The 13553-nt window shown below is 40.8% G+C and overlaps 1 protein-coding gene and 1 long non-coding RNA gene across 2 annotated transcripts; one reads left to right on the top strand and one right to left on the bottom strand.

Annotated features, from left to right (window-relative positions):
- The first annotated feature begins 112 nt into the window (after positions 1-112).
- On the top strand, positions 113-2473 carry LOC121097558. Its single transcript, XR_005830997.1, has 2 exons — positions 113-1376; positions 1986-2473. It is a non-coding gene; the product is annotated as an uncharacterized LOC121097558 (long non-coding RNA).
- A 705-nt stretch (positions 2474-3178) lies between these two features.
- Positions 3179-5737, bottom strand: LOC121097557 (protein EOLA1-like). Its single transcript, XM_040614673.1, has 3 exons — positions 5585-5737; positions 4959-5242; positions 3179-3573 (listed from the first exon to the last, which is right to left on the bottom strand). Exons 2-3 carry the CDS (start codon positions 5209-5211, stop codon positions 3356-3358), a joined length of 471 nt encoding a protein of 156 aa, XP_040470607.1. The 5' UTR covers positions 5212-5242; positions 5585-5737; the 3' UTR covers positions 3179-3355.
- Between the last annotated feature and the right edge of the window lie 7816 nt (positions 5738-13553).

The raw sequence follows: 13553 nt of genomic DNA, 5'->3' as shown, positions 1-13553 counted from the left end.
CCCTGCCATGGGCAGGGACCCCTCCCACCAGCCCAGGTTGCTCCAAGCCCCATCCAGCCTGGCCTTGGACACTGCCAGGGATGGGGCATCCACAGCTGCTCTGGGCAACCCGTGCCAGTCACTCACTGCCCCCACAGTGAAGAATTTCTTCCTAATAACTCATCTAAATCTACCCCCTTTCAGTTTAAAGCCATTGCCCCTTGTGCTATCACTGCAGGCCCTTGTAAACAGCCCCTCCCCAGCTCTCTTGTCTCCCCCACCTTTATGTACTGGCAGGCTGCTCTAAGGTCTCCCTGGAGCCTTCTCTTCTCCAGGCTGAACCACCCCAGCTCTCCCAGCCTGTCTTCACAGCAGAGGTGCTCCAGTGTCTGATATTCCCACATCCTTGCAGCTGCAGAGTTTAGGCAGCTTAAATACCACGGGTTGTGTTTCTTTAGTGTTAGCATGGCAATGAGAGCAAAGAATATATGGATATTTCTGCATGTGTGAAGGGCAAGTGCCTGAAAAACTCCAGACAGGTGGCACTTTCATTGCTAATGCTGCAGAACTTCCTCTTTCTCCCTGTGGACCAGCTACGAGCTGAAGCCACAGCCCTGTCCTGTCCTACACTTAGAATTTTGTTGCAGTTTTATTTTTTGGCTTTTGAGTCAAAAAAACCCAAAAACAAACCTGTAAATGAAAACCAGTAAGTGCTATTTAATTTTGCTAGGAAATGGACACTGCTCTGTGATGTCGTGGCAGCGCAGCATGGGTGTCGCAGTGATGTTTGAGAATTCTCCCTTGGGATTTTCAGTTAGCCACTTCCTTTCAGCTGGCTGTCTGGCAGGACATTCTAGCTGCTAGGGTTCAGCTGAAAAACTTAAAGTTTAAAAAAAATACAACGCAGCTGTCCTTATTGGAGACGTCATGAGATTCTGTTCTGGCCAAGGGAGATGATTTGTCAGGCTTGATGACTTCTCTTTGTCTAGCATGTGACAAAGGAGCAGCTAGTGGTGCTGCCTTTGGACCTCTGGTAGAAGAAAGCTCTTTACAAACTTTGACTAAGCAACCCTGGTCAGGAGTGTGTCTGAATTCATCTGAGAGGTGTAGCAAAGGCAATGCCTCTACGTGCCTCAGCTTTCCAAAGAACCTCTGGGATGTTGTTGAAAGCAGTCAGTTTGAGTCCATTTGGTGAGTGACAACGGAAAGTGTGTAGTGATTCACGAAGAATTGTTCAGAGGAAGTACTAGCAAGGAGAGGATGCCTGTGCGTTTTTGAAAGTGAGAGCATGAAAAGCTTCGCTCATCATGTCCCTCTGCATGGATTCACCAGAAAGCTGTGGCATTTTCAAAAATGGCTCACACAATGACTTGCTAGCAGAAGAAACAGCTAGGGAGGTATGTTGGATCCTCTACGTGCAAACTCGCAGAATATTCTAGTGGGATGGATTTCTGTTCCAGTGAAATAAGCCTTTACTGCATATGAAATGAGGATGGTACCAAATGTTCTGATTGTCATTTGTTTCTGAGGAACAGTAGCGCTGATAAAGTATGTTAGTTATTTCAAATTACTTTGAACACATAAAATGAAAAGATAGTCTCATTGTATTGGGATTTTTCCCCCTGTATTTGCTATGTGTGGTGTTGTACCAGATGTACACTTTCTTGTGGCATTTGCTGAAGGCTGAGTAGGTACATGGCAGCATCATATAGTTACCTATATGTTCATTCCGTGCTAAAGTGGCTGAAAAGTAATGGGTTTTGGGTTTCTGAAATAGTTTGTATGCTTTTGAAAATCCTGTGCTTCTCTGCTATCAAGTGGCAAAACCACTGGTTACTACTTATCACACAATTTTATTCAGCCTGAATGTCAGGTTTAGAATGCCCCTGATAGTCTTTTTTAATAGCCACATTTCTCTCTTGCAATTAAGATTCTCAGTTCTTGTATCTTTGTAGTTTCTGGTCTCAAGATGGTGGCAACTAAATCTTTTCCTTTGCATTTTTTAGTTTTGCTTCTACTACAACCCAAATTTTAGAAGACATTTTCTACACCTGCTAAAAAAGTGTAAGTGAAGCTTTGGTGCAGAAAAATCAAACACCAGCAGAATTTTCACCAGACACAGAGTTGCGTGCATGCTGCCAGAAAAGAAAACCAGGCATTGAGCTTGCATGGGAAACCACTTCTAAGGAGGAGAGCAGTGCATTCACAGCAGGTCCAGAGGAGAACACGCACAGCTCTGCACCCAGGACTGCACCTCCCACCTCTCCAGCTGTGCTGGTAGAAGCTGCTGCTCTGTCTGGGCCACCTGTGGGCCAAACTCTACCATACTGCCACTGCCTGGCTTGCACCTGTGGTCCAAATGGCAGACCTGCAGGCAATGCTTTTGGACCCCCTACCCGGGGCATGCTAGGTACCTTCCACAGCTTTCTTTAGGAGACTGTTCCCTTGGACTATGCACCTTCAAAGTCCTCCAATAAACTACCTGAATACAAAGCCTCTGCCAGTTGTTCCATCCTGGGTTTATATGGCCATTCCTATGCCTGTAGGGTGTGAATTCTGAAAACTCTAGAAGCGCCATAGTTAGTGACTTCTATTTGTTACTCTTCATACTTGTCTATAATTCAATATTAGATTTTTCAAACCTTACTGATGTTTTTCATTTTAAATGAGAAGTATTATAATACTTCCTTTGATTTTGTACAAGGACCTTTCTAACAAAGGCCTTTGTAGTAAGGCATGTCACGTCATAGAGCTATATACTGCAGACTGCTCCCCCCATCATACACACAGCTAATGTATTTATCTGTGACTGAGGAAAATCTGGTCCTTTCTGGAAGTTTTACATTTACAGCACATAATGTGCACCATGCACAGAAACCTTGTACAGCAAATCTTCGCCTCTGAGCTGCCCCTAGAACTGGCCTGATCTTGGATGACTTCTTTCTCGGTGGTCCCACAAATGTACAGGTAGGAGGGGGTTGAGAGACATGTCATTGTGATGATGGCAGCATGTTGGTTTTTTTTTTTCTCTGGAGGTTCCTACAAACTCTTTCTTCCTCATGTAATCAGAGATGCATGCATCGTATAATATGGTTGTATTTGCTCACATTTTAAATCAGCATGTAATACATCAACCATTTATTTTAAAAAATGGCATTATACAGAAAAAATCTGTTAAACCAATAATTTCCAGTAATGGTCATAAAAATTACATCTTGTTTATTCTGCCTCAAAAGAGCAGTTCTTCAAATGTATTTGTTATTTCAAACAATTAGTTTTGGAAGGGAATCCTAAACAACTCACTGGGTTTCAAGATGCTGACTTCTGAATGACAAGTTTGCATTTACGCAGGAAAAATAATAGTGAGGGGTAACACCTAGGCTTCTGAAGGGATCAGTTCTTCAGGGATGTCCACCTGCCACACACCTTTTCCCCCTCTGGCAGGAATCGGTTCCAGGAGCCACCTTGGATTTGAAACAACAGTCAAGTATTTCTGTTCTAGGTTACTGAGGACAGCTTTGTTTTCCAGCTCCAGAATCTTTTCAGGAGGTAAGTTTTCCGGATATAGTGATGTCTCTCCAATGTCAATTAATCCTGTATTATAAAATTAAAATTAGTTGGCTGTTTGATCTCTTACAGAGAAGCTTTTCAAAAGTAATTTTTGCAGAGGACATACAGAAAAGGCTGATTTGTTGCCAGAATAACACAGTATGAAGCATGCACACCTCAGATCAGTGTCATTCACTGCAGAGTATGACCAATGTGGCTGAACTTAGGTTGGTGAAGAACAGGTGAAGCACGCACGCAGTTAATAGTAATCACAACTCAATGATACAGAATGCTGTTAAAAGAAGCCTGTACCTAAGAAGATGGGAGTTTTGGTAGCAGCTGAGTTTTATTTGGCCTTGAAACAGCTTCATGAAAAAAAACCCTCTCTGCTCTTATCAGGACACTATTCTAACATTTTGAGAACATTAAACTATCTGGAAATTCCTGCTCTCTGGAACAGTGTTATTGTCACAAAATGGAAATTCTATATTGCTTAATAATTAAAAACATTAAAGATCAAAGAAGCTTTGATACCTACTTCACAACTTGGCATACAATTTATGTCAAGGTTACAATCTGCATGTTACCTAGTACCTCACAATGTTCAGCACTGTAGAACCAGAACAATTTTCCAGTATATTTGACAGAAGTAACTTGTTGCAGAGGAATAGCTAAAAATACTCCAATGAGAATGCAAGACAGATGGTGTAACAAAAGACATGTACAAGGAAAGAGCGCAAAGTAAGTGCTGGATAAAAACTTTGTAAGTATACAGTACAGCAATATACGTTGTATTTCAGTACAAGATAAGCAAAGGAACACCATACTAACTTTGTCTTACAGAAACAGATTTCTTCATTGCTCAAGTAACAAGAGCAATGGAGCATTTGCTGAACCAAAATAGGATTTATTTAATAGTCAAACATACAAAACACTGCAATGCCATGACTTCACTTGACTGAGTACTGTAAAAACAGTTTCAGCAAGGGTTCCTAAGCTCAAAATGCAAGAAATTTGGCACTGACAGTTATTATCATGAAACGAAATAATATGCAATTATTATTTTATCTTACATAGTTATACTATCTTACTGCATGATGAGTTAGCTCAAATTTTATTTCTTGTACAGACTTCAGAGTTGGACTAAACTTTTTAGTAGAGTGAGTTTATTTTAAAAACTGAGGCCTGAAAGGTCAAAAATACTTGCCATTTCCAACACAATGAAAAAGAACAAATTGTATTTACAAGTTCCCTCACTGACCTCAGCTTACAGTGAGAATCGAAATAGCCCTCCAGTCACCACTTGGGCACCATTCCTTCAGAGTAAGTGTTAAAGCAATGTTACGATAAGCGTAACTGTAACGCAGGTGCATATTTAACTGTTAGCCGATGGAAAGCCTGCTTCGAAACTACAATCCAAGGTTGCTTACCTGCAATAACTCCTCTGCCAAATCTTTCCCCTTTATCCAGCAAATCTTGCACTTGTTGTGGTGTCATTCCAAATCTATTCAATAGAATTGCTCTCCACGTTTCATCCTCCCAGTCCTTAACAGCGATATGAATGGCAATGGTGCAGTTCTTGTAGCCTGCTAGCAAAGGACGCCAGCGAGTCTCTACTGTTTTGACTTTGTTTAGGACTAATCCTGCATAGGGCTGTCGGAAGGAAAGGCAACCAAATCGCATCGTTCTCCTGGCATCGGAACCCCTTTATTTCCTGCAAACAAACAGAAACCTGACATGAGTCTTCACAAACGCGTCTGTGACCACGGCAAACCCACCGACCCGCCCGAGCAGCCGCCCTGGCGACGAGCCGCTGCGCTGCCGCCCGGCCGGGGCCCAGGCCGCCCGCACAGCCGGGGGCGGGATGGCGCCCCGTCACCGCCGCCTGCGCCGCCCGCCCTCACCGCGGCACCGCGCTCGGGAGCCGGGGGATTAAAAGCTGGCGGCTCCGCGAGTAGCCCGGGGCCGGCCCCCCCAGGGACGCGATCCTCCGCGGCCACCGCCGCCTCCACGGCGAGGGCTAGGCCGCCCCGCAGGGCCCGCGGCCGCCCCTTACCTGGCGCTGCCAACTCCGCACACGTTCCTCCGCTGGCGCGGCGCGCTGCCGTCCCCCCTCCGGTGCCGCGGGGGGAAGGTGGGTGACGGGGACCGCCGGGGCGGGGCCACGGGCGGCCCCGCTGCCGCCGCCGCTGCTGCTGCCGCCGCTGCTTGTGGGCGGCGCGCGGCGGGGGGCCGGATTCCCGCGCTGCGCCCCCCCGCGCGCGGGGCCGTGAGGGGAGCGTCGGCCGCGTTGCGCGCCCGGCTGCGCGGCTGAGGGAGCGAGGCCGGCGCCCGGCCATGCGTGTTTTCCCCGTGTGCCCTCTGGTTATCCCGCGGAAAGGGCGGCTACCTCACGCTCAGCCCACCGCGGCGGAGCGGGGATGGCCGTTACGGCCTGGCGAAGGCCTCCCGGAGGAGCGCGGGGCCGCGGGTGTGTTGTGGGGGCTGCTGAGGGGAGAAGGGAGCTGGGGGTCCCCCAGCCGCGGCTGCCCGTGGGCCTTAGCGCTGGCGATGGCCTGGCTGCCGGGGCCCACCGTGAGGGGCCTGGGAGCGCGATGGCAGCAGCAGGTGTCCAGCATGTCCTGCCCCGCTGCAGCATGGCGCTTGTGCCCGCAGTTGGAGGGGTGTCCGGAGGGCCTCACGCCTCTGCAAGTAACCAAAAGCCTTTTGGCACACAAAAACTCAGTGTTTTTTTTACCTCCCTGCTTGCTTTGGCCAATAGCTCCTCTGAGAGTTTCCTGAGGCTTTTCATTCAACCCTACTAATTGAGGAGAATCTCATGTATATACTGTTGCCATTTGAAATGTCAATTTCATGTCAGTTTCTCGACTCTGTAGTACAAATATTTTGAACAGCTCAGCGATTGTTTGACAACAGAGGTTTCATCTGTGCTAGTCTCCTTGTGATCCCTGGTAGGCCACCCCTGGCAGCAGGGAGCAATATGTGAAGGCTTAGTGAACACAATAAAAATCAGAGATATGGAAAAGGATGATTTGGTAAAGGGGGGTAAAATAGATGTATGGTCTAACTATATTTATTCAGTTTTAATGAGATAACCGATACATATTTTTACATTGGTGAAGACATGTTTTAACAGAGTTCATTTCCAACACAGACAAATAAAGTGACCTTTTTAAGGCAGACCCTGGTGCTAAATACCAAAGAGGCAGTGAAGAAGGCTATTGATGCAGCAAGTGGAACAGTTGCAATCCTGCCTCCATTTCTGCAAGTTAAACAGTTGGTCTTGCCTGAATATCAGTGAATATAGAAGATTAAAAATGCAGATGCATCTGTATCCAAATAGAAATCAGAGGAGAGTTATCTTTCCTGTAAAGCTGTATCTATCTGTTGAGGGTTACAAATATGAGAAGTATTTGAGGAGCTTTTCCATGCATGCAGCATCTTAGAGAAAGCAAGCAGGGAGGAGAGAACATTCATAAAAGGGAACTTGCAGTAGAAGTAAGGAGAGACAGGCAAGAGAACAAAGGAGGAAAATGGGAAAGATGGAAAAGAAATATTAGTAATATTTACAAACAGGAAAGAGAGCAATCACCAACGTCAAGTCCTGATATTGAATACTAGTTTTGGTGACTTAGAACTTCTTCTATGCTCTATTGAACCATATTTTTCAACCATGAGATATTTCAAAATTACTTTAACAATTGCAGGAACTCAGGGGTGGAAAGAGAAATGTGATCTGCCAGAACTCCACTGAAAGAGAGATGGGCTGTTCTTTTTACTTGAGAAAGGCAGAGGAACTTCATACAGCAAAAGGTAAGATTAAAGAGGTTTGTGTTTGTTTGCTTTTGTCCAGGTCTGTGACTTTGTGAATAACAGGTGTTTATTGGTAAAACTTTGCGTGTAATGTTAATATTCTGTAACTGCACCGGGCAGCACAGTTAGATGATTCTTTTCTGATAATACGCATTTCAGCTTTTATGAAAGCCATTTTTTGTGTACACTTGACATACATCTTCCGTGAATGTTGTGTATTGGAAAGTATTTTATGGCTGGTAGGCTTTAACTGTTGAGACCTGTTTTTTCTTATTACCATTTTCTGAAATTCCTACTGTTCTCATTATCCTTTTTTTCCCCTGGATATTTCCAATATCTTGTTCAAAATGTTCCAGATGGAGTCATTCCAGTCCTTTATACAAGACCATAATGACAAGAGAAATTAATAGATGACATGAATTTAAACTCATTGTAGTTTTTACAGGGTCATTTTTTAAAATGTTCTTTGGCTTTAAGCTGTTTCCATCTTCCTAGATGTGCATGGTTAGTTGAAGAACCTGTTGAATCTGTTTAGAGTTGCAAGTATGTTATGAGCTTTCATGCTTTTTTTGGTATTGGCTTTTGGTATTTTTCCACTGCATAATTACAGTTTATGTGAGGGTTAGTTTTTTTGGGGAAAATACAGGCAAAATTTTTTCGTGTTGTCTTAGCTTTTTTTTTTTACGCTGTATAATTTATAGCAGGTTTTGTATCATGTGTCTCATCACATAAATAAATGGATTTTTTTCTTTTCTTGATGTAAGCAAAAATCTCCAAGGTACGTAAAATCTCAAGTCTAAAAGTTCTAATTGAAATGTAAATAGCACAAGAGTCATGTGCTACTACCAAAGGTGAATAAATATGTTGAAAATCTGTCAGAAAACTAGTTTACTTGGTTTGTAGAAACTTTGTCCCATATATTGTAACATTCACTGGAAGACTTCAAAACAGTTTATAGAAACTTAAATAAGGCCCTGAAATTCTCAATTTTTGTGTATGTGTTCAGCCTTTTGTGTGATGAGTGGTGAAGTGAATTTAGTAGATTTCCTTTAGATATAAGATAACGATTTGAGGTGTACAGCAGTGAATATTAAAAAGAAAATTCATTCTGCTCTTAGCAGATGATCAGTTTATGCTTGAAATACTAGATGCATGTAACTGTTCCTTTGTCACTGTGATTTACACTAATCCCAAATTATCTATCTTGGCACATTTACTCACATGAGGATAATCTCAACAACAGGAAATTCTACAAGTTTGGTCTATACTTCTGTAAAGTATACTTCATTTCAGTGTCTCTAAATTAGCTTTCCTCAGGGTGTCCCTAATTTTGGTTTTGATAGAATAAAGACTGCGTAATTTCAATTATAGAATGTGTTACTGCTTTCTGTAGAGTTAAAACAATGCCTCATCATTTATAAGGACTCAGGCCTGATCTCATCTAGATAGGCAAGCATTTGCTGTGTTTCTTGTCAAATTCACTTACCAGCTGATTTTACATGATTCAGTACACAGCAATAGGTGCTGGTATATCTTGGGTCAAAATCAGGTCAAGGTACTTGATCAGATACAGTTCATTTCAGAAGTGAGTAAAGATACAGTGCCGTATGTTCCAAGATATTGGAGGTCAAAACTGAAATTTCAGCTGTTAATAGCCCGTGAAATACAATACAATACAACACAGTTATTTGTATTGTGGTCACTATTTAATAGTCGACATTCACAAGAAGCTGTGATCTCTTGGCATGTGAACACCCACAGCATTTTCCTGCATTTTCAAACATCAAAGAGTGTGAAGTGTGATGCTGCAACTCTGTATTCTTTTGGCAGCAATTCCATCTTAAGGATTTCTACCAACCTTCTACATTTTCCCTCCTTTCCCTTAATTTTACTTTGTCTCTCATTCTAATATTGTAGTTTACAAAACCTCAGTACATGCTAGAAAACCAGCTTCATATTATTCTTATACTCAGATAAAGAACTTAATATTTTTGGATGAACTAAAGTACTTCCATTTTACCATGCTGTTCTATATTTCTTTCTATATATTATGGGTAATGATGATGGTCTTAAGTGTTTTAGTAAACATATCTGGAGTTTCTTTAGATGATTCTCTTACTACAGGCTTTGTTACAGCACTGTATTTTATGAACAATTATCTGAAAATGCAAATCGGCGGTTGCCTCTTCTTTTTTTACACAGTGCCTCCACAGCATATACCTCTCATGAGTAGAGTACGTTTCTGGTTTTTAACACATCATCAATATTACTATCCTTGTCAAAAGTTTTGGCACTATAAATAATCAGTAGCCATAGTTTGTTGGTTACTTATAGCAAAATTTTCCTGTGTCTGAGAAATATTTTAATGAGGTTTCTCAGTATGGATAGCTTGGTGGTAAAAATGCAGTTATATTTCAGAGTGCTATTCAAGAATAAAATGCATACATACTAAATTTTCTCTTATGCAGGTTTCAGTATGCTTTCATAGCAGATTGTGTGTGTATGACAAATCTTATATAAGAACATATACACTGTTCATTTAATTTTTTTTAAATACCCAACATGAAAGCATAAGGTGCGAGCTTTTAGCCTCTGGCATTTGTTTGCAGTCAAATGCACTGCCTTTCATAATGCTATGTTGTAGTAACTGTATAGTGGTATGTAGTAGCTAATATAATAGAAGGGTTTTTTTCTAGTTTAATGAATGTGACTTCTTGTCCATATTACAGTTTCTCTATAGAAAAACAAATCACTGCAGAACTTCGTCCTTTGTTTATCAATATTAATGGAGGTAGTGTTGTTTGAAAATGAAGTGTATTGTTGTGATGTAAGAAAGCCTTGCTTTCTTGATTCAGAACTAACTCCATAAATCAAATTTAAAAGCATTATTTTTTTGTACAGAAGAAATATACTTAATGGACAAAGAGTGCAAGGAAACTTTCTGGCACACTGCCAGAAACTAAAAATGAATCTAATGTGCTTTGACTGTACTAGGTGTTCTTTTCTGTTTGCTTTCTTCTGTTCAAGCAGCTGAGTTCAAGCCTTCTAACTTCAAACACTTGAATTAATGGCTTAAGAAAGTATCTGCATGCACACCTTTGTAGAAAGTGCTTTGAGTGATACGGAAACATGTAAGCTGGACAAAGATGAATTGTGACAGAGGTTTATGAAGGATTCATTTTCTGGGGTCAGAAAAATTAACATTGAGAACAGCCTGTAGTCACATAGTTGCAGCTGAGATGGAAACTTCAAAACTTTTCAGATCTTCCTTTTGCTATGGAAGACATTAACTTTTTTGGAGTATATACACATACATTTTTGGCAAAGGGGCATATGTTTAGTTGTGTTCCTATTGCGGATGCACCTGAAGCTGCGCACATTGCTTGTATAGCTTTGCAGGGTATGCAGTGGAAGAAAGAGCCAGCAGTTCACATGTACTGACACAGACCAGATGTGATACAAAGTAGCAACAGGGTTCTTAGTAGCATTCGAATTGACCTCCTATGCTTCTCATAGATGAGTTTTTCAGCCATTTCTTTGCAAATTACTGGGCTTTTTGACTGAATTATATTTATGGCATAAAAAATAGGACATGCATAATACCTAGGTGAGTCTGTAGGTAGTTGGAACATTATTTCACTGATATTCATGTTGCATTCCAGTGCCTGACTTTATAGCACCCTTTGCCCTCAAAAATTGCCACAACTGTCTGATTTTCTCATTTGTCTGGGACCGGGAGGAAAACATTGTTATTTCTCTCCAGAATATTTATGCTCCGATTGAAAAGTTTTCCAAACACTGATGTTATGATTTGGAGCTGTTATGTAAGTGGAGTCCAAAGATTTCTGATAGGCAGATGTCTTGTCTTCCTGCAGCTGTGCTTATTCTTCTGTGTTATTTAAAGCAGCTAAATATGTATATAAAGTACCACTCTGTGCCTCCATTTTTTTTTTTTTTTGAGTGAATGGTTCTTTTCAGTACTGAACAATTTGCTAGACACCCCTAAACCCCCTGCTCCCCCCCAACATATGCAATGTCCTGCTTTGTCCCTTTTAAACATCCTGTCTTGTTGCTGACTTTTCCATGTATTGGAACTGGGTGTCAGTTGGGTGGACATGAGACAGGCCAGGTTTGCTGGTGAGTTTTATCTGTTTAGTGATTTATTTCTAAACTTGAAGGTTGCTAATATTCAGAGACCATCCTGGTCCTCCTGCTTTTCTGAAGGTTAAAAGAAGGTTGTAACTGTAGTCTGAACACCAGGCTAGCTGATTTAGAAACATCTTGTGTAGTTCTCCGTAGCAATCTTTTTTTGATTGAGATACGTGGCTTCATGCTGAGGTAATCTGCAGGGGAAGGAGAGCTTGTAGTAATGAGCTCTCCTTCCCCTGCTGATTATTATGTCCAATCCACAGGTGACTATGAATGCTGTACGTGGCTGCATAAAACATTTTTAAGGATAAGACCGATCAACACCTTTGTATGGCCGTGGGTCTACAACCAAGGCTCATGCCCTCTAAAATGCTGAATTTTTTTGAAAATGAATCTGCACTCCTGCTATCAAGGGAGTAGGTATCCTTACTTCATCTGATTGATGCTGTTCATCCATCTTTATAATTATTTCAGTTTTTAACCTATTTTCAGTTGCAAGGTGTTACTGGAAGTTTTGAAAGATCATTTAGAACCATTTCTAATAAATGAAAAGTTTACACTACCTGTGGCAGCTAAAATATTAATTACTTCCTTTGTTTCCTTAGTAACATCTACCTCACATGACACTTCCAATGCTTAGGAATTCTTGAACAATTTCTACTATGTTTGGCTAAGTACCTTTTGATTCTGCCTCATCAGGAGACACTTGAAGAAGGAGGAGAAATGAATTGTCTCACCATTTTGAATTAATCACAAACAATATTCCTGGCAAGACCTACAAGAAAAAGAAATCATGTGCAGAAGCAAATGCATTTTCAAACTGGCCCTGTATGTTATTTTGTAACTGAAACACTTTTTAGCTATTGATAAAACACTAATATAATGGAACATGCATTTTTCCTCTCTGAATCCAAACTAGCAGACTAACTAACTAGCAAACACTATCTTCACTGAGAGAAGTGCCTCTGCATCAGGGGTCAATCCAGTTTGTTTTCTTCTTGCCTTTTTTGGTTGTTTTTTTTGGTAGGAGTTTTTTTTGTTTGTTTGGCTGGGGTTTGTTTGTTTGATTTTTTTGTTTGGCAATATTGATGTCAGTATAGGCTGTGTTAGAGAAGGCACCAATAAATCGGTGGTTATATTACTGGGAAGGGTGTTATTAAAGAATTTAGGAAGGATGTTGCTTCTAGCTGCTACAGGTTGTTTTTCTGTTCTTACTGTCTAAAAAGATAAAATGGAAACGTATAAAACAGATGTGTATATAGATGCCTATATAGACTTGATGTGCATGTTTATGATCAAGATGATTAGAAAAATGCGTGAAAGCCAAATCTAGAAATTATTAGTTTGCTGGGAGATGGTTAAAACTGTTTTTAGCATTCTACATAAGAACTAAAAACAGATAGTTAACTTCTGACTTTCTCTTTCTAGTATGCACATGTGTGTATATTACTTCAGTGAGTCTTATGGGTTTCACTGCAGTAATAACCATTTTATCTGTTTGTCGTTGATTTTTACACATATTTTGTCTTGTATGTATGTATTGATTTTTTAGGTCATATTTTAAAGTAGACCTCATATTTTCTCTGCATTTTCTTTTGTTTTCAGGATTTTTTCATATATATTGGACTTAAATGCTCTCTTAATTGTTGGCTATCTTGTCTTCCACTTTCCTGTTGTCCCCGTTAGTAAATACAGTGTATTTTTATCGTGCATGTCTAATTAGACAAAGTGTTACCTTTTCTTAGGCATGCTTTCAAAGATAAAGCAATATACTATCAGTTATTTGTACAGTGTTAATTTAAATGTATGCTGGAGTACTTCATATTTTGTTTTAATCGTGAATCGAGATGTCAGATGAACCTCATTTCTAATATATCAGCTAGCAGAAATTAGAATAAAATATAGGCTAATTTTGTCCAAAATCTGAATGTATCTTAATTATGAAGGTAGATTTGAACTGAAGTCTTACATCCCCTTCATTGTAAGCTCTATAAAATAACTTGTATCCTATCAAAAACAGAGCTCAACATAGAGCAGAGCCCTTAAATAAGAGATTATTTTTT

The sequence above is a fragment of the Falco naumanni genome, chromosome 14 (genome assembly GCF_017639655.2).
Source record: "Falco naumanni isolate bFalNau1 chromosome 14, bFalNau1.pat, whole genome shotgun sequence".
In the NCBI taxonomy this organism is placed as follows: Eukaryota; Metazoa; Chordata; class Aves; order Falconiformes; family Falconidae; genus Falco; species Falco naumanni.
This window is presented reverse-complemented; position numbering and strand designations above follow the sequence as displayed.